The 22,016-nt window shown below is 47.9% G+C and overlaps 4 protein-coding genes across 4 annotated transcripts in view; all 4 read left to right on the top strand.

The window, feature by feature from the left end:
* The window catches only part of crybb2 (crystallin, beta B2), a 2,056-nt gene extending 292 nt beyond the window's left edge, over window positions 1-1,764 (top strand). The window contains exons 2-5 of the mRNA XM_030359451.1: window positions 28-146; window positions 572-704; window positions 939-1,081; window positions 1,414-1,764. Coding sequence (XP_030215311.1) covers window positions 28-146; window positions 572-704; window positions 939-1,081; window positions 1,414-1,582 — 564 coding nt within the window. The 3' untranslated portion in view covers window positions 1,583-1,764. The remainder of the gene's footprint in view (window positions 1-27; window positions 147-571; window positions 705-938; window positions 1,082-1,413) is intronic.
* Window positions 1,765-2,884: 1,120 nt separating this feature from the next.
* Window positions 2,885-5,003, top strand: ctu1 (cytosolic thiouridylase subunit 1 homolog (S. pombe)). The gene is given in 4 exon segments (XM_030359449.1): window positions 2,885-3,056; window positions 3,278-3,708; window positions 3,710-3,798; window positions 4,000-5,003. Coding segments are annotated over 3 exon segments (1,032 nt in total). The 5' UTR covers window positions 2,885-3,056; window positions 3,278-3,301; the 3' UTR covers window positions 4,536-5,003.
* A 185-nt stretch (window positions 5,004-5,188) lies between these two features.
* On the top strand, window positions 5,189-21,935 carry pxnb (paxillin b). The gene is given in 12 exon segments (XM_030359448.1): window positions 5,189-5,352; window positions 12,674-12,882; window positions 13,626-13,708; window positions 13,831-13,970; window positions 14,580-14,763; window positions 15,281-15,401; window positions 18,344-18,499; window positions 18,638-18,811; window positions 18,915-18,953; window positions 18,955-18,995; window positions 19,256-19,406; window positions 19,780-21,935. Coding segments are annotated over 12 exon segments (1,578 nt in total). The 5' UTR covers window positions 5,189-5,339; the 3' UTR covers window positions 20,047-21,935.
* On the top strand, window positions 16,350-17,850 carry LOC115545931 (uncharacterized). Its single transcript, XM_030359450.1, has 2 exons — window positions 16,350-16,837; window positions 17,340-17,850. Exons 1-2 carry the CDS (start codon window positions 16,376-16,378, stop codon window positions 17,643-17,645), a joined length of 768 nt encoding a protein of 255 aa, XP_030215310.1. The 5' UTR covers window positions 16,350-16,375; the 3' UTR covers window positions 17,646-17,850.
* Window positions 21,936-22,016: the final 81 nt, after the last annotated feature.

Here is a 22,016-nt window from a genome sequence, read left to right as displayed (position 1 = left end):
TTCCACTGTTTTCCTGTTCTCCCATAGTTGGTTATCTATGAACAGGAAAACTTCCAGGGCCGCTGCCATGAGCTGACTGGTCCCTGCAACAACCTCCAGGAAGCAGGCGTGGAGAAAGTGGGCTCCATACTGGTGCTGTGCGGACCGTGAGTGTTCACGCACACACATTAGAGCCAACTACGGGCAGGGGCAGGGAGCTATGGGGCGCATGTCTGCACACGCAGGGGAAATGTTTTGAGTGCACATAAAGGGGAAATGACGGGATGTTTGGGGCAGTGAGTGAGAGGATGGAAGAAAGAAAGAAAGAAAGAAAGAAAGAAAGAAAGAAAGAAAGAAAGAAAGAAAGAAAGAGTGAGGGAGTGAATGACGGGGGGAAGGTGAGGGAAAGAGCCAATTGAAAAACGTTTTTGTATTGCGATGGAGCGAGATGGTGAGTGAAAGGGAGACCTTTGTAGTGATTGTGCGACGGTACGCCTATTTTTTAATGACGCTTACTTGCTGTTAACTTGCGCTTCTGTGCTTCTGTTTGTTTGAACCCCTACCCGTCCCCACCTACCCGTGCCCCTTCCAGATGGGTGGGATATGAGCAGGCTAGCTGCAAGGGGGAGCAGTTTGTGTTTGAGAAGGGGGAGTATCCTCGCTGGGACTCCTGGACCAACAGCAGGCGCAGTGAAACCCTCTTCGCATTCCGCCCCATTAAAGTGGTAACGCACACACACACACACACCCACACAAACAGATACACATACACATACACACACACACACACACGCACACGCACACACACAGATCAAAGAGAGATGTTTCGCTCACAATATTCTAAAGGTCTCCAAAGGCAACTTACCAACCATATTTTGTTGTCCTCTCTTGTGGGCCTCTCACACACTCGCTCTCCCTCACGTTTTCTCCCCTTTGTTTTCTCTCCTTCTCTCTCCCAGGATGGCCAGGAGCACAAGATTGTCCTTTTTGAAAACCCCAGCTTTGCCGGAAAGAAGATCGAGATCATAGACGACGATGTTCCCAGCTTCCATGGCCACGGCTACCAGGAGAAGGTGTCCTCTGTCAGAGTCCAGAGCGGGACGTAAGGCCACTGCTCCCGATCTCACACACCTTTCAGAAACCTTTCTTCCTGCTTGTTTCAAAGCAAGGTGGGAACTCGAAAAAGTACATCACAGGGTTGAACGATAGAAGTGTGTCACATCCTTTACTCCTCTAGACATTTTAGACTTATAGTCGCTGCACTGGAGCCACCAAGACAATAACAACCGATTCATTAACGAATAACCCTTGTGCTTACCCTGCTGTGCAGCAGGATGTTTCGAGCACAATGCTCATCTTTAATCCTACATGACTCTAATTGATCCGGTCTCCCATTGGTTCACTCCTAATCGAGTTGTTCTCCTCCCACGACAGCTGGGTGGGCTACCAGTACCCCGGCTACAGGGGCTTCCAGTACCTGTTTGAGAAGGGCGAGTACAAGGAGTGTGCCGAGTTCGGCGCCCAGCTGCCCCAGATCCAGTCCGTGCGCCGCATCAGAGACATGCAGTGGCACCTGAGGGGCGCCTTCAACCCCGCCCCCTGAGCGGCCGCCGCAGCCGGCTCTCCATCAACCCTGACCTCTGCATCCATCTTGTTCTCTCTTCCAAATACTTTTACTCATTTACCCTTTTGAGTAAAAAAAAAATGCATTTTGTTCTCTATTGCCGTGGTTGCAGTAGTGGCACCATTTAATTTAAATTGAATAAATCTGATGCTTTACTTTGATTCCGTGATGGAGTTTTTTTTTCTCTTTAAAGTTTATCTTGGTTTAATGACCTTTTCAAATGGGATAGGTTTATTGAAAAGCTAATTGTCTAGTCATTGATAGTAATGTTAAAAAAAGTTGCCGTAATAAACAATTCAATACACATGGAATATTCCTTTTGATACACATTTCAACATAATAATATTTTCATAAAATTAAAGATATCTCTATTGTCAAAGATCCTCCCTATATCAGTGCATTATTTCTCTCTTTGAATAAAGTATTTGAAAACTTCTCCATTACCGATATTCGTGGTTGTAAACAAAGGTACGGGTGGATCCTTCAACTTGAAATCACGATACGACTTTGAATAACATTAATTGATTATTGTTTTAATCATAGTTTAAATGACTCTAAGCTTTATTATATCTCTGAATGCAATTTTGACGAGGAATGTTTTTCAATCTTATCACGTTTCATACTCGTTCTGATAGATGTATTTTTATAAATGTGTTGTTGTGATGAGCATGGCATTCTATGTGTATTGTAACACACAGCAATATTATTAACAATTACTTTACAATGATTTGGTTGTTAAGATTATTGCCCTGGAAAGCCCTGAAATGCGTCTTAAAATATTCTCTTTGGTGTTTGGCCAAAATAAATAAATAAATAAATAAATAAGGTAAATCAGTCAAAAAAGTGACTTTTATGATACGAAAACAAAGTACGATAGGCCAATAATATCAGTGAAACTGTCCCTAAAGTCCCAAGGGAACATGCAATTAAACAAGAACAAACTACAAAACTTAATCAGAACGGGTGAATGAAAGTTATTGAGGGTCATATTATTCACGTAAAGTCATTATAAAATCAATAATAAGGTCCGTTATAATCCGCTAACAAATGCTTGTTTTAAGGATTTTGCGTTGAGAAGAACATCTACACTCTTTAAACACCTGTCCGACCAATCAGTGCAGCCCAAGGAACCCTACAATAATTGACTCTTTTGAGCAACCATATCAGAAACTAATAACGAAAAAATAATAATGAGAATTTTTAAATAATAATTATAGGTATCATCCACAGATATTCCATAAAAAAGTTAATAAGAATATAAAGGCAACTTTATGCGGACCCCCGAGTAGTGACGCCACATCCTGTTTAGCCTTGTCGCTAAGCTATCCAACAACATGATGGCTACTCTTTTTGTTGAATAAGATTAACTGAAATTGGAAATCAACAACCGATCATTTGGACAGCTTTATATAATCTGCTCATCGACATCTACATCTTGTAGCTGTACAATTTGGTACTTATAAACAACTTTGGTGATAAGATGTATTCACTAGCATCCGTTATATGCACACGTTCTATTTTCCTGCCTTGTAATGCATATGAGGCTGTTAAATTTTTTCATCTTTAAGTAACTTATGATGACAGGCTAACGGGTTATGCATATATATAATAGCTACTAATGTACATTTAACGTCTTATTGCCCCTTTTTATCGCCCCTTCATTTTGTTTTTCAGTTTCTGCCTCTTCAAACCACCAAAATGCCTATCCAGTGCAGCAAGTGTACCGAGCAGCGGGCGGTCCTGAAACGTCCAAAGACCGGTCAATCGTTATGTAAAGAGTGTTTCTTCATTGTTTTTGAGGAAGAAATCCACCACACGATTGTGTCAGCACAGCTCTTTAAACCAGGAGAGACTGTGGCAATAGGTGCTTCTGGTGGGAAGGATTCCACGGTCCTTGCACATGTTATGAAAGTCCTGAACGAGCGTTACAAATATGGTCTCAACCTCATGCTGCTATCTGTGGACGAGGGCATCACCGGTTACCGGGACGACTCCCTGGAGACTGTGAAGAGGAACCAGGAGCAGTATGACCTGCCGCTGAAGATTGTTTCTTATGAAGAGCTGTACGGCTGGACCATGGATGCTATCGTGAAACAAGTCGGAATGAAAAAACAATTGCACCTTTTGTGGAGTATTCAGACGACAGGCCTTGGATAGAGGAGCCAAACTGCTGAACGTAGATAAGATATGTACAGGTAATTCAGAGTCTTTAGCCAGCCGATCTCAAATGTTTCCTCTTTTTGTGATCTGTTTGAAACTGATGGATTCAATTAGATTAGATAACACTTCATTAATAAAAGGGGAAATTCCTGAATAGCAACAAGACGACCGAATGTTCACCTCTTTGATTAAATTGTTATTGACCAGCGTCCTCTTTTTTCCTCTGGTTCCTCCAGGCCACAACGCAGACGACCTGGCGGAGACGGTGCTGATGAACGTCCTGCGGGGGGACATTGCCCGCCTGCGCCGATGCACCTCCATCTCCACCAGCAGCGGCGGCGAGGATGTGCTGCCCCGCTGCAAGCCCCTCAAGTATGCCTACGAGAAGGAGATCGTGCTGTACGCCTACTTCAAGAAGCTCGACTACTTCTCCACCGAGTGCATCTACTCCCCCAACGCCTACCGTGGCCACGCCCGGGCCTTCCTCAAAGACCTGGAGAGTGTGAGGCCCAGCGCCATCATGGCCGTGCTCCACTCCGGGGAGAATCTGTCCATCAAGGAGAGCGTGAAGATGCCGGTCCAGGGGACGTGCGGCCGCTGCGGCTACATCTCCAGCCAGGCCCTCTGCAAGGCCTGCGTGCTGCTGGAGGGCCTCAACCGGGGCCTGCCCAAGCTGGGCATCGGAAAGCACCACCGCCTGCACGAGAAGCTGCTCTCCCAGCAGCCCCTCAGCAACGCAGAGGAGAGGAAGCTGAAGGCAGTGGACTTCTGAGTGAGGCGGGTCCAGGTGTTTTTGACAGTGAAAGGATCGTGAGTGGGAGGAAATTAAGGATGACTCGACCACACCATCATTTTTTACTTAAAAACGTTTCTGATCAATTGGTTTTTATTAGCTGGTTCTTTTCAGGGGAAATCTGACTCAACAAGATCGCATACAAACAGAGTTTTGCCTCAATCCATGTTTCTTTATCGTGCTATCTATTACCTAAGAGAACAGGCTTATTTTAAAATACCATCATTGCATATGGAATGTACAGCTTTCTGCGTCATGTTTTAGGTTTATATTTATTATTCTTAAATCGTGTTTGCTACATGTTCTAGTAAACACAATATCTATGTATAGTGGCTATTTGTTAAAAATATTGATTAAAAAAGATTTGTATATCTAACAGATATATTATTTTGATGCTTCTTGGTATTACGTTGTCCTCATCTGAAATAAACGCAAGAGAACATTGTTTACGCTGTGTCGTTGATCACCACTTTGGTGATATGCGTAGTCTTCCCGAGGTGTACCACCAGGCGGCGCTCACCACTGTTGGTTGATCACCACTCTCGCGATACGCGTGTTCTTCCCGAGGTTGGCCGCTATGGGGCGCGCCCAGCCGTGTTCGCAGCGTTATCTTTGGAGTCAAGAGGCGCGTGCCCGCGAATTACACAGGCACTCATCACGGCGCGGTCACGAGGGCTACTTCTGAGCGACTTTCAGAACATTGGGAATAGTTTGTAAAATACGGACAGGGAACCAGAGAAAGGCAGCAGAAGAAAGAGACGCTGCTCAGAACCAGTCCCCGTCATGGACGACCTAGGTAAGTGGATAACCTTTCCCGGAGCCGATCTGTTTTTCTCGACATCGCACTAATCAGAGTGCAGGGTGGAGAAGTAAACGTGAGTTAACAACAAGGGTCCATCTGAAAATGTGCAAATGTTCTGCTATTATTAGCCCCCCACGGACCAGCATAACCTTCGGTGCATCGCGTCGTGGCGGTCATCTGTTGGACACATCGTGCATTGGACCCCATGTATTTTATATTATAATCAGGGGCCATTGTTAGCTTTTCTACAGCATGTTTCAGGTGGGCAACTTAGTGCTGTTATGTTTTTAGAGGTGAACTGCAACACGCTAGTGACTTGCCGAATCTACTACGTGTTAAATGAATCAGATCGATGCGTTTTCCTCTGACGCGTCCCCATCTGCGCCCTGAAGCTCTTCACCGCATCTCTGAAGCCCTCGGGTGAAAGGCCTCGGGGATCAGGCTGGTCGGTGCAGCGTGGTCCAAACACTACCAGCCTTGCCCTGAGAGGTCACCGCAATCTGCACTGAAATAAACAACCTACTTTTGGTTCGTCTCTGCTTCATTAAGTGCTTCAAACGTTTCTATCATGGACGTGTGTGCAACAAGTGAACGTGTTGCGGCGGTGGTGGTTTGCATCAACACAACACTGTGGTTTTCCGTCACTAGACCTCACATTAGTAATGTTTTGGATGTCAGTTGATTGATCACCAGATGTGTCCACGTTGGCTGATGTTGAAAGTAGCTTGACCCACACAGCCATAACTCGGTAAACATTTTAGGTCTACTTATTTACATGTTGTAAAATAATACGTAAACAATGCTGTTCTCCAACCCATGCTCTACTTATGGCACTAGACGTTTGAACAGACTTCTGTGTCTTTTCTATTCATGCACTTTCCTCACCTTTTGACCTGATTTATTATTTCACAAACAATCCCTCTGATTCATTCCTCATATCCATTTCCTACACTTGTTGTTTCTAATAACTGGTAATAGCAAGGCAGTAAATCGTTATTTGTTAAGTGGAGGGAGGAGGATCCACGTCGGCGCATGTCCGGAGTGCACCTCTGGGCTATATTGGATGATTCTGCTACTACTGCTGCTGCTGCTGCTGCCAGGCACCAGTGAATGAGCTGATTGTTGTTGTGGATGGAGCCTGCGGCCTCACTGAGGCAGTGGAGGGTGGGGAGGCTGCTCTGTGGAATGTCCAACATCTCTGTATCTCAGAATTTATGGCCAAATACTCTCTGGCCATGATATGTCCACAGCCACTAAACTTAAACGTTATTACCTTATTTTAGCCCAATCTGAATGGAGGATCCAGACTAAAATAACAATAACGACACATGTATAGATTCTGCTTTAATACCAATACTATAGCCGTGTTTAAGCCGAACATGCTGAGACAAAGCCCATACATGAAGATGCAGTTAGAATGTGGGGCCTGGAAATTGAACTGAGCCCCATGGGGCGACTGGTCTGCGACTCATTGGATGACTGGGGAGTCTGTATGGACCTGTTTGGAAACCTGACCAGCCCTCTGTCGGGGCTCTGGCTATATTGATCCTCCGCCGTCCCCCACCACTCCGAGCAAAGGGAATCCCCTCCGAGTGGAAAGGGAGTGGCTAGCTCACCCTCTGCTGCTAAATCCAATGTTTTGTTTGCCTTTTAGTTTTCAGAAGCGTTGTATGCTTATTGTTATTCCCCCAGATGTGGCTCCTGCCATCAACCCCATGAGACCTGACACGGGTGTCGGTCGGTGCCCCAGGGTCTGCTGCTGCCACGCAGAGCATGTTATTGGTGGGGTGTGAAGCCAGAGCTCCCCTCTCGGGGTAAATTCCTCAGGATGCTGGGATATTCACTGACACTTCCAGTGGACTGACTGCCCGTCTCTATTTGGTCAGGTCAACCCTGGGGGATGGATCAGGGACACAAACACACAAAGTCCTCATTGTCTTCTCCTTGATCTGGAACAATTTGATCAATAACGCGGTCTCTTTATTGGTGGTTATGGTATTTGAGGTGAACTTTTTGAATATATGTCGCTTCTCCCTTGCAATGTTTCAAACACGTTTTGTACAACATGCTTAGGGAGACGTGGGATCGGACATGTATTTAATCTGGCCCCTGAGGCCAGATTTAGTTGTGATTACATGGGCCAAGTCACCGTCTAGGAGCATAAAGGGCCGTTATATTGAAATGCGCTAAATACACTAATCCTCTTTCAAACGTGACTTTCCTCTGTAGCGTGTACATATCCCGGCCAGGAAGAGGACGAAGAGGACGGAGAGCCTGCTCCACTAGTATAACAGCAGCAGCTCTCTGGAGAAAGCCCCTTGGTTTGCAGTGCACTGTGTCAATCGTCTCATCTCCTGCCCCCCCCCACCCAGCGTCACTCTAGCAGGCCTCCTGTAGGCCGGGTCTGGAAAGCGGGTCCAACGGGCCTGTGAATCGGCCTCATTCCTGGGGCCTCACCACACCCATCCTGTTGCTGGGTCCAGGGGAAGAGGGAGCCGCATGGCTGACCTCATCGCTTAGGCAACAGCGCCAGCCCCACATATCCTGAGGAAGTGTTGGAGGACACAATAAGCAGAATCAGTGCACAACTGACTCTGTGCAGGGCTCGGTGCGTCTAGCTCCTGCAGTAGGTTTTCACCTGGTACCGTCTCTCTCTCCAGCACTTTTCAATGGTGTTCGAAACATTGGGCCGCTGGGGATTCTTTCAAAGACCCGCCAAAGGAATGGTGTCGGAAAGGGAGTCTCATCTGGATTCTTGGCACATAGATTGAGGCCAGGTGTGCCAGAGCCAGGGCAAGGAGTTCAGGTTGGACTCTGGGCAAGGGAACCCACCTTCTCGTCAGCAGGAAACTAAAGTAGAGCTGGCTGCTTCACACTCATCGTTTTTCTCCAGAAATGACGCATGGCATCCTACCTAATTAGGGCTCTCCATTGGTACAATGGACTGCTTGCTGACATGCCCTCCCATACACTCAAGTGACAGGAAGAAATTATCTCTTTAGACCCGACCCCCCCCGCCACCCCCCAACCTTCATCTGATATACTGCTCTGTGGGGCAATGCTTTAAGTTTGGTTCAGTCGCTCTCGCTCTCTTTCGAGGGCAGTGTCATCTTTCGCATGTAGGGCTGCCCGGCAGTATATTTATAGCCATGTTTATTTTGCAGCCACTGCCCTGAGATGCTTCTGTCTTTTTTAATACTGTGACACCCCCTGCCTCCTTCTCTTCAGACACAAGCCTGTATCTCATTACCACAGTACAGCGCTGGCGTTAAAGAAGACCTTCAAATACATCTGTGGACCCTAGCTTTCCTGCTCCATCCTTGTGCTCTCTTGCTCTTGTCTTCTCTGTTCGTTTTTCCTCAACATCCCCCTGTCCACTATTGACTCTCTCCTGATTGATATAAATATCACGCTGGCCGGGCCTGATGGTTTAGGGTTACAGCATGGTGAGCCAAAGCGTTGCTGTTAACAGGTGAGCTGGGGAACTTGTGGCTCTGGCTGGCCTTGATGCCCTCCCCGTCCCTCATGCGAGTAGTGGCCGGCCGTACCTTGCCAGGCCCGAACGCACGAGGCTGCCGGCTCTCCAGCAATAAGGCCGTAAAAACCCTGACATATCCCTCGCACTGGAATGCAAGGCACGCTGTTGTTTGGTGGAAGGACTCCTCTTAATTGCCTCCATTTTGTCTTTTTCTAATTTTCCAAGGACAGAAGGCATCTTGTTTACGAGCAAATTCCTCTCTGCCTATCTGTGAGCATTTGATCAGTGGACTTTGAACCGTGTACCTTTTTTTTCTTTCTCTTTTTTTCTGCCAACCCCAGTAGGGTTGCCAGCTCCTGTCACTTGGTTGTGCGTCGGGTTAGCACCAGCGTACCCTCACCTCCGCCCCCTGGACATCCTTACACTCTCCATGTCCCTGGCTGGTGGCTCCCATTCTCCCATGAGGGAGGAATGTCTGGAATTCCTCATGCACCTCCCCGCCCTCCGATAAAGATTACGGCGGGCTCCGACTTAGGGCTGCGGGTGGGTGTGGCGGGGGGGGGGGGGGGGGGGGGGGGCATGAATGTACATGTATTCACAGCCTGGAAGAATACCTGAAATATGTGCATCTACAAAACATCATTATGAATGCTACATGGTATTTATAGTGAGTTAGGCTGCTGTTCTGGCGATCTTGGACAGTGAGCAGCTAGATTGTAGACAGATTGTTAAAAATAACCAGAAGATGTGCCCTCGAAGTTGTGAACAATGGGCTTTTGTGACCGGATGAATGGAAAACAGCAGCCCAGTCCTTGGCTTAAAGTACAGCACATGTTTGCCTTCTTAATAATGTTTTTCAGTCCCCATGGAGAATGGTAATCTCAGACAACAGCCTGACCTTGTCTCCTTTTCTTATCACTGCTTCTTCAGACTTAAGAAAAATCTGTGTTGAGGGAGCCCAAGGTACATTTGAGAATTGTTGTGAATGTCAGTTTGAGAAAGTCTACTTCCTCTGTCTCGCTTAGTCATCCGCTACTACATTGGGAAAGTTCTGTGATTCTTTGCCACTTTTCACAACTCTGGCTCTTTGCCAATAGAAAAGTCACCTTAATGTCTATACAATTCCGATTAATGTATGTAATCCTATAAAAAGGAGTTCCAAATAGTTTAGTCTTAAGTAATTTGTGTTGGATTATTTTGAACAATACAACATGGAAAAGCTTTGGTTTCTTATAGCTAATGCGTTTTCTATATACTGTTCTACTCGGCTGATTTATTAATACCCCTTTGGTCTTAACCAATCATCTACTATAGATGGCATATAGGGCGTTAGTCTGACTTCATCATTTGGACGTGAGAGAAAGTTCCAGAGAGCTGTGATGTAACACAGAAGGCGTGTGGGGGTGACGCTGTACTATCTAAAGGGGGTATTGTAATTACCACCAGACTCTCTGAAACTTGGCAGGGCCTGCCAGTCATTTGGAAATCCTGAGGCAATGTAGTTAGCTCAACAGTACTGCTCTTTCCAGGAGAGTTTTTATTATAATCTTTATGGTCTAATAAGCGGTCTTAAACTTTATAATCATATCTTTAACAAGGATAATTTCACGGTTGGGTGTAATTTCTTTTTTATCAAAGCTTTGTCTCATGGGTGGCTTAGTCAACCCCGGGATGACTTGGTCCAGCATGCCTGCACCAGGTGCAGATTATTTTGAGCTGGTAGTGATATTTCAGCACATTTGCCCAGACCTAGGATACTGGCTGAGCGTCGGGCTTTAAATAGGCTTGTCCCCCCCCCCCATGTGGTTCACACTGGACCTCAGGGATCAGACATGGGGCTGGAAATGCGGGGCTCCTGCGGTCCGCAAGACCACGGATCCAAGTTAAGCCCCTACAAATAAGTTTTTTTTTTTTTTTTTTAGCTACATTTTAACAGAGTTCACTGAGTTAAAAAGGTAAATCATTGTGACAAAATGAAAGGTCAAAGGTCAATCATTGGATCCAATGGCAGTAGTGACTAGCCTGTTAAATCGACACGTCAGCCAATGGAAGGGTGGGAAGCAGACCACTGCCAGAAGAGGCTTCGTGTCGGTGGAGGAAGATGGTCACTAGTTGTGGGGAGTGAGGCCTGTTAGTGTCAAACAAGCCACGCCCCACTCTCCCCGGACGGAACCACACCGTCAATGCTCCCTGGCCCCACTTGTCAGCTGTCCACTCCACACACACTTCACGCTGACCCACACACACATTCTGCACTGGGATACTTGGGACTAGATCCACGGCATCAGGTTGAGTATCGTAGCTGCTGTGCCCCGTGTTGGCTGGGTGACGCTGAGGGGTGTTGAGAACTAGCATAGGGGACTCCTAAGCAGAACCTTCCAGAGGTTCCTGAGATCAGCAATAGAGTGGTATAACTTATGGTTATGAGTTGGTATTTGATAGTTCATTTGAATAATTTGCTCAGTTCTCTTTTTCTCTCTATTTCAAAATTTTAACACATTATATCACGTTATATATGGATATCAGTGATTTAAATTTCAGATGGCTGTTGATTGGTAAGGTCGAGTAAAAAGTTGATCAAAAGATTTTATTTTATAACGGTTACATCTTGGATGGCGAGTGGGAGGGACACTGCAAGCTAAAGCAGAAGTTAAGTTAAGCTTCTGGTTTCAAGGTTTTTCGCTTGTTTTCCAGTTTTATTGAAATGCTGTGTGTGAACCAGGCGGCTCCATGGCTACGGAACACTGCCTTCGGTCTGTCTATTCTGGATGGGCTGGGATGGATGGCGTGATGTCAGAGTCTATTAGAGAGCGAAAGAGACCGACTTTCTCTCGCTCTCTCTATCTGCCTTTGTTATGCTCACAACACCGTCCCTCAACAACCGAAGTGCCCCTGTGTTTCTGTTGGTTTGATGGAGGTGAACGATAGCTACCCTGGATGTACCGCCTGCTCTAGGGTTTAAGGAAGGACACTGGGGCCCAGCGACCGAGGCAGAGCTCTGACCCAGGGTACTGTGGGTGCAGGCATAGGGGTATTGTCCCAGGACCAGGGCCATGTTTGGTTGTGTGAAGGCTGCCTGACTTGGTTGAATGGGAGGCTGAGCCGTGTACGCACAGCCATTGTCAGTTTAAAGAGGTAGTTCCCACAGTCTGCCCAATAAACCAGGCTGAAACTGAAACCTCAGTCAGACCAGACATCATGACTCCAGCTGATCAGTATCATAGGGTTTTATTTCGGCTGGACCTTTGTTAGCCTTTATTTTACTTTGGATTGCTGCGGTTTTACAATAAAGTGAACTAAAAAGTTCCACAACTACATAAATAAAACTGTATTTAGCTTGTATATTTACCTTGCATCTACCATTTGGTAGAAATGGAAAATGATGTTCATAAGTATGTGAGAGTTTTCGTTACCTCAGAATGAGCCCTTCATATCTGCATAGGGAGCGGCTCCTATTCCTCAGAGGCCAATGGCATGTTTCTAAAGAAGCCTAGAGCAGACAACCAAAACGCGACCACAATGTGGAACAACCAGCATTCATAGTCGCTCACCTACTGTACCTATAGTTGTTTTAAATACAAAAATGTCTATCGAGGAACTTCCTTACTTGGCTTCGCGACGCTGTCGTAGACGAATCACATCCCTCTACGGCCCTCACAGGACAGTAAAGGCCACCATAGCTTCTCTTACGTTGTTGGAAAGGGAGGAGTTGGGACGGGCGGGGGAGGGGGGGGGATTGGTTAGTTAGTAGAACTAGTTGGCCTCCTTGACGCTAGATGCCACTTCATCCCACACACTTCACCCCTAAACCTCAGTGCCCGGCTCCCCTCCCTGCAGACGCCCTGCTGGCCGACCTGGAGTCCACGACCTCCCACATCTCCAAGCGCCCCGTGTTCCTGGCCGACGAGACGCCCTACTCCATCCCCACCGGAGGCCACTCCTACCAGGATGTGTCGGCGCCTCCCCCTGTGCCCCCTCCCCCCTCCACAGACGCTCTGAACGGTTCCCTGGTCGAGCCACCGGACTTCCATCACTCCTCCCAGCAGGTAACGCACCCAACACAAGTGTTATAACCATGGTTACGGCCCTCAGCAACTTTGTGATACTGTTTTAGTACCGTGGTTGTGTATGAGTGTTTTAATGCAAGATGTTGTATATGAAATGTGCCAAACACCATAGTTATGTAGGTTAGTTAAGCCTAACCCACGGAAGCTGACATTAAATACATTGCTGATCAGATGGAGCTTCACCATCCACACACACTGTGGATTTACACAATAAGTTTCCTAAACGTCCACACTAACCCCGCCGTTGGTGCCCTTTTTTTTCTCTAAATTGGGAACTTATTTCAGTTACAGAGATAAAAGCGCATTGACTACTATATTGATGATCATAAAGGACAAATTAGCACTTAAAAAATATATATGTGAAAGAAAGCTTTACGAGTATTGAGTACTGGTATCGGAATCCCTAGTCAAATTAAGGCGCAATGCTCGGCCTTTATCGTTGGAGCCTTGACAAAAACTACAACATACTGCAACTTTTTAACAGTTGGAAGAGTCAAGCATAGAATATCTGCACATTTTCTTCGGTTTACATTTTTACAACCCGGGTCGTCCATGGCCTTCACGGCACAATGAAACGTGCCGTCCAGAAACACAAAAGCAACGAGTAGAATGCTTGGTTCCAATCGACACAAGATGGCCGCTTCCAGCTTTTAAACAGAGTACAACGGAACAGGCCTTGTGCTTCATGTACCAATGAAGCACCATCCATGTGTCATCTGCAGTCCTTAGGTTTGGCCAAGACAAACTCCTGGTCCGGGGACACCAGCCCCCCACAGTCTCACATTGAAGAGGAGCACGTCTACAGGTGGGCCATGGTGGATCACCCTCTGAATTCACGGTATCATTATACTTCCATGTAGGGTGGTGTTGTTCCTCCTTTCTCCAATAAAAACATTTGACAGTTGTCTCTCTGTCTCCGCGGCTCAGCTTTCCAAACAAACAGAAGCCGTCCGACCCGTCTGCAGCAGCCATGACCTCCGCCCTGGGCAATAACCTGTCGGAGCTGGACCGGCTACTGCTGGAGCTCAACGCCGTGCAGCAGAACTCCCCCTCCTTCCCCACCACAGGTGCGCACTGGAATGTACCCCCCCCCGCCATAGGCATGTGTGGTTACTGGTATCACTGGGGTCATAAAGTAGAGATAGTTACCCCAGCCATCGCTTGTCATTCTGTTGACTGTTCCTTGTGGGGGAAACATAGACACATTTTTCCTCAATTGCCCCCTGGGGACAAATAAAGTTTTTTGAATTGAATTGAAATTCCCAGATTATGGAGATGGTAACTGTTTCCAATGGCTGCTTCGTTACGATTTAGTTCTATTTATCACCACTAGTTCAGTTTGTACTGCAACTGTGCACATTAGTTCAGTTCTGTTTCAATTTATCCCGTTACTGGGCAAAGGGGACATCAGAAATAAATGGGGGCCAAAAAGGGTGACAAGTAAGCTCTCAATTTGTAACCAAATTTACAACTTAATCGAATGGTTATTATCGTCTTACACGAGTCACATTCAGTGTTGTTAAATTGGACTTGCTTGTGAAATGAATCAGGGGTGGGGGTGGGGGGGTAGCTAGCCGGCTACCCGTAAAAGTCCAGTTGGCTGACCCTGCCAGCAGTGTGGCGGGTCGGTTGGGATCCCCTGTGGTGTAACGTTCTGCCCACTCGGCCCTGTGCAGAGGAGGCCGCGCCGCCCCTGCCGTCCTGCAGCATCACCCACTACGAGAACGGCGGCGCCCCCGAGATCAGGGTCAGCCCCCCGCCGCTGGACAAGCCCAAGAGGAACGGGGCGCGGGCGGACGAGGGCCGGCCCGGCGTGGAGGAGCTGCTTGACGGTCTTGAGGGATCCATCCCCGTGCCCGGGTAAACAACCAGGGAGCCTCAGGGTTTTATACACTCCATGCTCTCCAGGCTTTATAGTCTGGGAGTAAGGAGACACTGAGAACAAGACACTATATATTTTGCCCCGGGCTGCCAAGTGATTTAAATATTTAGTGTTTTTCTATAGTTAAATGTGTTTGTTCCACCGGTCAAGCGTTTATCAGTATGCTTAAATCTTCACTCGCAGCCCTTAAAACGATGATGAAAAAGACGCTTGATGATGTATTGACCGACTGTTACTGGTCCCGCCTTTACCCACATCCTTACTTTTTATTTCCAAAGTATACCACAAATGTCTTTTGGATTGACCACTAATAACTACACTGTTGTTATTGTGGTTATCGCCAAGCCCTAATTCTGACATGTAGTTATCATAACCATTCCGATGGGTGCCTAGTTCCTAGTGAACCTTACACCACCAGTGTTGAAGACCGCTTTGAGGTCTTGGAAGGACTTTGTGGATCATTTGGGATTTGTATGTTTTGTTATATTTCCTCAGCCCCAGACCATCTGATCTTCACAGTGAGTTGGACACACACTCTCAGCAGCAAGCTCGGATTTCGGCCTCCTGTGCGACGCGAGAGCTCGATGAACTCATGGCTTCCCTCTCTGACTTCAAGGTACCGGGCGCTTCGATCGAATACTGAAAACTCTAAACCACTTCTCTCGTATCGATAACATCTTCTCTAGTGTTTCATACTTTTCCTTCATGTTTGTTTCAAACTGTTCCCTGGTTTCTCTTAACCCTTTGCTCTTCTCTGTTTCTAGCCTAGTTCTTTGGGCCCTGGGCTAGATCAAACGGGGGCCTTTCCCTGCTCTAGCCACTCTCCGGTGTCTTTCTCTGTCAGCCCTGTGGCTTCCCCCTCCCCCAGCCAGTCCCATACGTCTCCCTGGCCCTCCTCACGCTTCTCCATGCCCACGGGCTTCGAGCTTCACATAGACGAGGAGGGAAGGGACAGCCGTATATCTACAAATGGTCGACACCCCTTCCCTTGCCACAGTTCAGTCTCCACCCTCTCTACGGCCAGCGAGACAGACTTTGAACCAGACTTTGACATCGAAGTGTCAGCCAACATGCTGTCCTCCCAGCTCCAGTCTCTGGTGGTTCTCACCCACGGAGCCAGCAGCAACAACTCGTCCAACCTGCTCAGAACCAGCTCCAGTCCCTCCACCACCCCGTCTCTGACCTCGGTCAACACCGTGCTGGACCACAAGTCCTCCAAGTCCTGCAGTCCCCTCTGCGGAACGCATTTCCCCCAGTTCCCCGTTTGCCAAGCACCACTATGAACAAGACACTGCAGCCAAGGGGCCCAACGGCTGCAACGACCTCAACTTGGGTTACTACCACCCAACCTCTAACCACAACCTGTCGTCTCCCTCCTCTGGGCACAAGACGCCCTCCCCTCAGCCTGCCGTCACACTTTCTCCTTCTCCCCTGCACATCCTCTCTAAAACGGCTTCCCCTTCCCCGGTCACCTCTGTGGCGGCACACTCTCCCCCTACGTTCAACAGCTCGCGGATCCCCAGCAGAGAGCTGCTGGGACCCACCCTGACAGCCAACAGGGTAAGCCCCCAGGGTGGGCCTCATACTCCCATGTTGGACCCCTCCCTCGACGAGGCTCTGGACAGCCTTCTGGCCATGAGTTTCCCAAAGGACATGCCGAGCGAGATGGACGACCGCTGCCAGAGCGGATTGGTCTGCGAGGTGCAGGAGGACCCCATCCTGCCCATGGACAGGCACAGCATGCAGCCCGACATGTTCGCCGGCAGCACCACCACCACCACGGACGGCTCGCTGTACGGGGGCATGGATGGCCACGGGGACCTGGAGTGGGCCGACGAGGAGCTGTCCGTGTCCCTCAACGACGGTCTGGACGGCACCATCACGCCGTACACCGAGAGGCCCTACACCGACGGCAGCATGACCCCGCTGACGGAGGCCAGCTGGATGGACGAGTCCATGACGCCTTCCTCGTGCCCCGGCACTCCCGACGTGGCCTTGGACCTTCCTCTGATGCAGCCCGCCACTATGGATCGCGTTTCCGCCTCAGGACATGTATGCATCGTAACCGTTGCCTGCTCGGAGTGGGATACGTCTTCCTTGCGGTTGTTGTGCTTTCGCACCCCCTGCTGTTTGCGTTTAATGTTAACTATTATTCAGTTGTTTTAAAATCTTCAGTAAGGGAATGTAAACCATCACTACATAACTACTAGTAATATAAGTACTATCGTCAGTATCGTCAACACTGTGAACACTGTAGTTGGATCAGTGGATCGCATGTGGTTCTAACAGTTGACCTGTTCCGCCAGACTGACCAATGCTTCTAGAGGCACTAAGCCTAGTCTGTGTGGTGTGTGTTGGAGTGGCTGAATCTCACCATAAGCATGTGGAGCTGTGCATGAAGTGTGACGCTGAGCCATCTGACCCCCCCGGCGCCGCCCGCACTCTGGCTCCCACTGACACGGAGTCGACCGCCTGGCTGCTCCAACCTGTGCTTGTGCCTGGATTACCGATTACGTCGGCTCAGGTGCTCCACTGTGCCCCCCCCTACCCTCAGCTCAAGTCAGTCATAAAGCGCACCAAAGAGACGCCCAACGTGCACCCCATGCTCAGAGACGGCCTCCTGCGGAGGAAAGTGGGGCCGGTCATCGTCAACAAGAGCAACTCCCAGGACCGCCTGATCGAGGAGCTGCAGGGTAAGCTAGGCATTGGCCGCGCTGAGCGCCGCCGCAAGCAGCAGGACGACTGGCTCACAGAGGGCGTCATCGTCATGTCCAAACCGCAGCGGTTACGGATGGACGGGGCGGCCGCAGAGGTGGAAAAGGTTGGCCTCATGCTTTTCAGGAAAAAAAAGAAAAGATGAACGAAATCTGTCCACATTAGGTGATAGACCTTCTCATGTGATCTCTTTCCACACTTTTCCTTTCTTTTCTGTTTCCCGTTTCCTTCCTTCCTTCACTCAGATAATAATTGCTCGAGATTTGCTCATCCCACAAAGGAAAGCGTTCCCGCCTACGTCCCCCCCCTGCCCCTCGCCGCACCCCCACCGTGGAAGAACCCAAGAGGCTGCCCCCCGCCAGGCACCCCCCGGCTCCCACCCCTCCACCTCTCCCGCCTGCTATGTCCACCCCCTCGCACTACTCCTACGACCACGAGCCCTTACACAGGGCCATACCAGCTCACCACACCGTCAAGCCCTTTTCCTCCCCTGTAATGCAACCCCCACCCCCAGCCCCACCCCCAGCCCCAGCCCCAGCCCCAGCCCCAAAGCAACAGCCCCCTCCCTGTGTTGTCAGACCCCTGGCCACGCCTCCACACGTGGAACCCGTGCCCGCGGTCGTCCCAAAGGTGCTGGTGTCCGTCGGCTGTCAAACCGAATGCGACCCCATCTTCCCTTCAATGCAGGCATGGTCCTCTTTCGCCATTCACTGCTTCTCACACACCTGATACTGCTATTCTTCCTCTCTGTTTTCCACTACTCCAAATTTTGTTGCTGGTTTCAGAGTCAAACTGTTGGCACAAAAGTGCACATGGTTACTATTGTTGCTCTTCCTCGAACAGATCAGTGCTCAGGGGAAGGGTAGTGGCCCTCCCACCACTCAGGTGAACAAACTGGACAACATGCTGGGGAGCCTGCAGTCAGACCTCAACAAGCTGGGGGTGCAGACGGTGGCCAAGGGGGTGTGTGGGGCCTGCAGCAAGCCCATCGTGGGGCAGGTAAGACTGGCAGTCCGTGACAACGGATGGCCATCACGAAGTAGACTGCCCTGGAGAGTTTGAGTTATTGTTCTATGCAGCCTGGGTAAATGGTGGGTGGTGATCTCAACATAGTCGCTGTCGTTCTGTCTAATCAAGGTGGTGACGGCCATGGGGCGCACATGGCACCCCGAGCACTTTGTGTGCACACACTGTCAAGAGGAGATCGGTTCTAGAAACTTCTTTGAGCGTGACGGGCAGCCCTACTGTGAGAAGGACTACCACAACCTCTTCTCCCCGCGCTGCTACTACTGCAATGGACCCATTCTGGATGTGAGTCGAGAGCGTTAATTCACCAATTCGGCACACAAACAGCTTATTAAGTCGTTTAAAATGCTGCTATCAGAAAACACTTTCTTTATCTTTCTGTTTACAGAAAGTGGTGACGGCGCTGGACAGAACATGGCACCCTGAAACACTTCTTCTGTGCTCAGTGTGGATCCTTCTTCGGACCCGAGGTTTGTTTGGCTTGTGGTTCCCTTTTTAAAGTGTTTAGTTACACTGAACTGGACACTTGCACATGACATAAATTGACTAGACAGTTTTTTAGATGGTTAATAAAACATGTTATTTTCCGATCAAAGAGAAAGAAATTCTCCTTGAAAATCAACTGGAAAGAAAAATAAAAGATTCACGCAATAAGATTCTACAAAATGTAAACCTCCTTGATGACAACCACAATTCCCTTAACAACCTTTGAACGCTGGTCTTCTGGGCAGGTTTCCATGAGAAAGATGGCAAGGCGTACTGCCGGAAGGATTACTTCGACATGTTCGCCCCTAAGTGCGGTGGCTGTGCCCGAGCCATTCTGGAAAACTACATCTCCGCACTCAACTCTCTCTGGCACCCCGAGTGTTTCGTCTGCAGGGTCTGTACTTCTGTTGCCTTCGATCATATGTTCTGTGCCCATTTCGCTTCTGCCACTGAACTAGATGTTAACATGTGGAGTGCGTTGGTTGCAAAGAAGAACTAAAGAAGCCTCTTTTCATACTATAAGAGTTGGTGTTATTAACGTATTGATCAGATACCCGATCTCCTGGGCGCGGGGGGGTTGAAGTGTGGGTTCATCCAGCCTACATGTAAGCGTCCTCGATCAAAATGCTGAGCCATCTATTGGCTCCTTTTTATTAGCTGTATCTAAATTCATAGCAAGTTGCTATGGATGAGAAAACATCAAGAAAATGAAATTCCCCGTCTTAACCTTGTCACCCCCCCCACACACACACCTTCGTTCTCCACAGGAGTGCTTCACCCCGTTTGTGAACGGCAGTTTCTTCGAGCACGACGGGCAGCCCTACTGTGAAGTGCACTACCACGAGCGGCGCGGCTCCCTGTGCTCCGGCTGCCAGAAGCCCATCACGGGCCGCTGCATCACCGCCATGGCCAAGAAGTTCCACCCGGAGCACTTTGTCTGCGCCTTCTGCCTCAAGCAGCTCAACAAGGGCACCTTCAAGGAGCAGAACGACAAGCCCTACTGCCAGGGCTGCTTCGTGAAGCTGTTCAGCTAGAGAGGAGGTGGGGAAGGAGGAGGAGGAGGAGGAGGAGGAGCAGCAGGAGGAGGAGGAGGAGGAGGTGGAGGGAGGGGGCGACAGAAGCGCATTCAGAAGTTGATGTGATTCGTACGGATGGCATTTTTGAATATGAATGGGGTTGTTTTGAGTGCAGACTTTGGAAGTGTATATGGTATAAGTATCTGCATGTAATTTGGGCAGTACACCATATGCTTTTTGATATTTATAGAATAAAAAAAAACCTGACCCATTTATTAGTAGCGGTCATACACTTTGAAAGCTGGGGCTGTTACACAGGCTAAGCGTGGCCTCAAATGGGTCAGTTTCTCTCTTCAGTGGAACACAAATGTTTAGCAGGTCCAAACCTGCGGTTCTCTGAGGGGGGGGGGGGGGGGGGGGGGGGGGTTGGAACATGGAGTATCTTGATGGGGCTGAAGCTTACCAACACTGAAGCTGCACGCACAATGCTTGGCGTTTAAAGCTTGTTGCTCACTGGTTGAGTGTGAATTTTGGAATTCATTATAGAATAACTGTTTAAACATGAATTGTTGTTGTAAGTAACAAGATGATACTAGCCAAGTGGTGATGGGAATTATTTTCTGATTGTTTAAAAGATTATAAATATGACTGTGACATTCTGATAACATTGACTGAAAATAGGAGCTTTTGTATTTAAGATCATCTATAGGTCTTCAAACTATAATGGAATCAATAACTTGGTGAGGAAGTCAAGTTATTTTTTAGAAGTCATTATTCACGCCCCAAAATAATCAATCCCAATTGACCGTAACGATATATACAAATATATCGTGCAGTGATGGCATTTCTTCAGGATACTGTAAATGTTACAGAGACTAATCTAAAGTCACGCCTTTTCAGTCACAGATCATTCCCTGTCCGTTACAGAGATGCTAGATAGAATTCTAAAAAATATTCCTCTGAGCTGCAGTGCAGTCGTAGTTTGTCGCGGCCTGTGAACCGATCATTCAGTACGATACTGAACTTCTCTGCTTCATACAGGTAACACTGGGAGTGTATTCTAAGATCAAATGTAGCTTTGGCTCTTCCTGAGACTAGCTGGTCTAACTTCAAACTGACTGAAACGCTCAATATTTTTTTACTTAGTTGATATAGCTATATAAATTACGACTAACTTTCCAGTTGAATGTTCTGTGTAGCATGTGCATCTAATTAATAACCACTCGTTAGAGAGGCCGACGGCCTCCAGGAGTATTTCTGTTTTGTTTTTATCACTGTATTGAGATGCTGGTGAAATTGTTTTTCTAGGACATTCACAAATCAACAAGAATAAGTATGCAATATGAAATACTCCTTTGCCATTGCTTGTTAACAAAAAATCAATCTTTCAGAAATCAAGCTTGTCTCTAATTTTATTTTCTGTGCCAATGTAATGTCTTTTAACACTGTTATAACCAGCATCACAGATGACCTTCATAGTCTCGATCATTTCATCTGTGACTTCACTCAAACATGTAAACAGTTTAAATAAAAGTCTGGTGCTCTCTCATGAAAGGACTTTAGACTAATTTGACTCCTTTCTCTCAGCATCTGAGTAGTAACTACTGTTTAGCCATAACGGCTGGAAACGCGTCTGCAGAATTGTTACCTGGTTTAACCGTGTAAAGCAATATATCAGGCCTCATGACTTCAGGGAATAATAGAGCTGTGCATCTTATATCATATTAAGTCTGTCTAAACTGTCTGCTTTAATAATTGAAGTACATGCTATTTAGCCAAAGCCATAAATATTTGTCAATTTTTTCCTGTTTCTGTTCCAATTTCCTCTTCACAACTTAAAGATGTACTATTTAGGGAGCTGACTCACTGCTCGCCTGATAAATCAAATAAATACGTTTGGTAACAAATTCTCGCGGTGGTATTATTGTCTAACACGGTGATTCCCAACCTTTGACTTCAGGTGGGCCCCTCTTGTCATCAAGAACTTT

This window comes from Gadus morhua, chromosome 6 (assembly GCF_902167405.1).
Source record: "Gadus morhua chromosome 6, gadMor3.0, whole genome shotgun sequence".
Lineage (NCBI taxonomy): Eukaryota > Metazoa > Chordata > Actinopteri > Gadiformes > Gadidae > Gadus > Gadus morhua.
Note: the sequence above shows the minus strand (reverse complement) of the source record. Positions and strands in the feature narration are given on the sequence as shown.

What these genes read in the sequence shown, in the direction of transcription:
- LOC115545931 (XM_030359450.1), top strand. Translation starts at nt 16,376, where the DNA reads ATGTTGGACCCCTCCCTCGACGAGGCTCTGGACAGCCTTCTGGCCATG. An exon ending in GCGTTTCCGCCTCAGGACAT is followed by an intron (nt 16,838 to 17,339) that starts GTATGCATCGTA and finishes CCCTACCCTCAG; the next exon opens with CTCAAGTCAGTCATAAAGCG.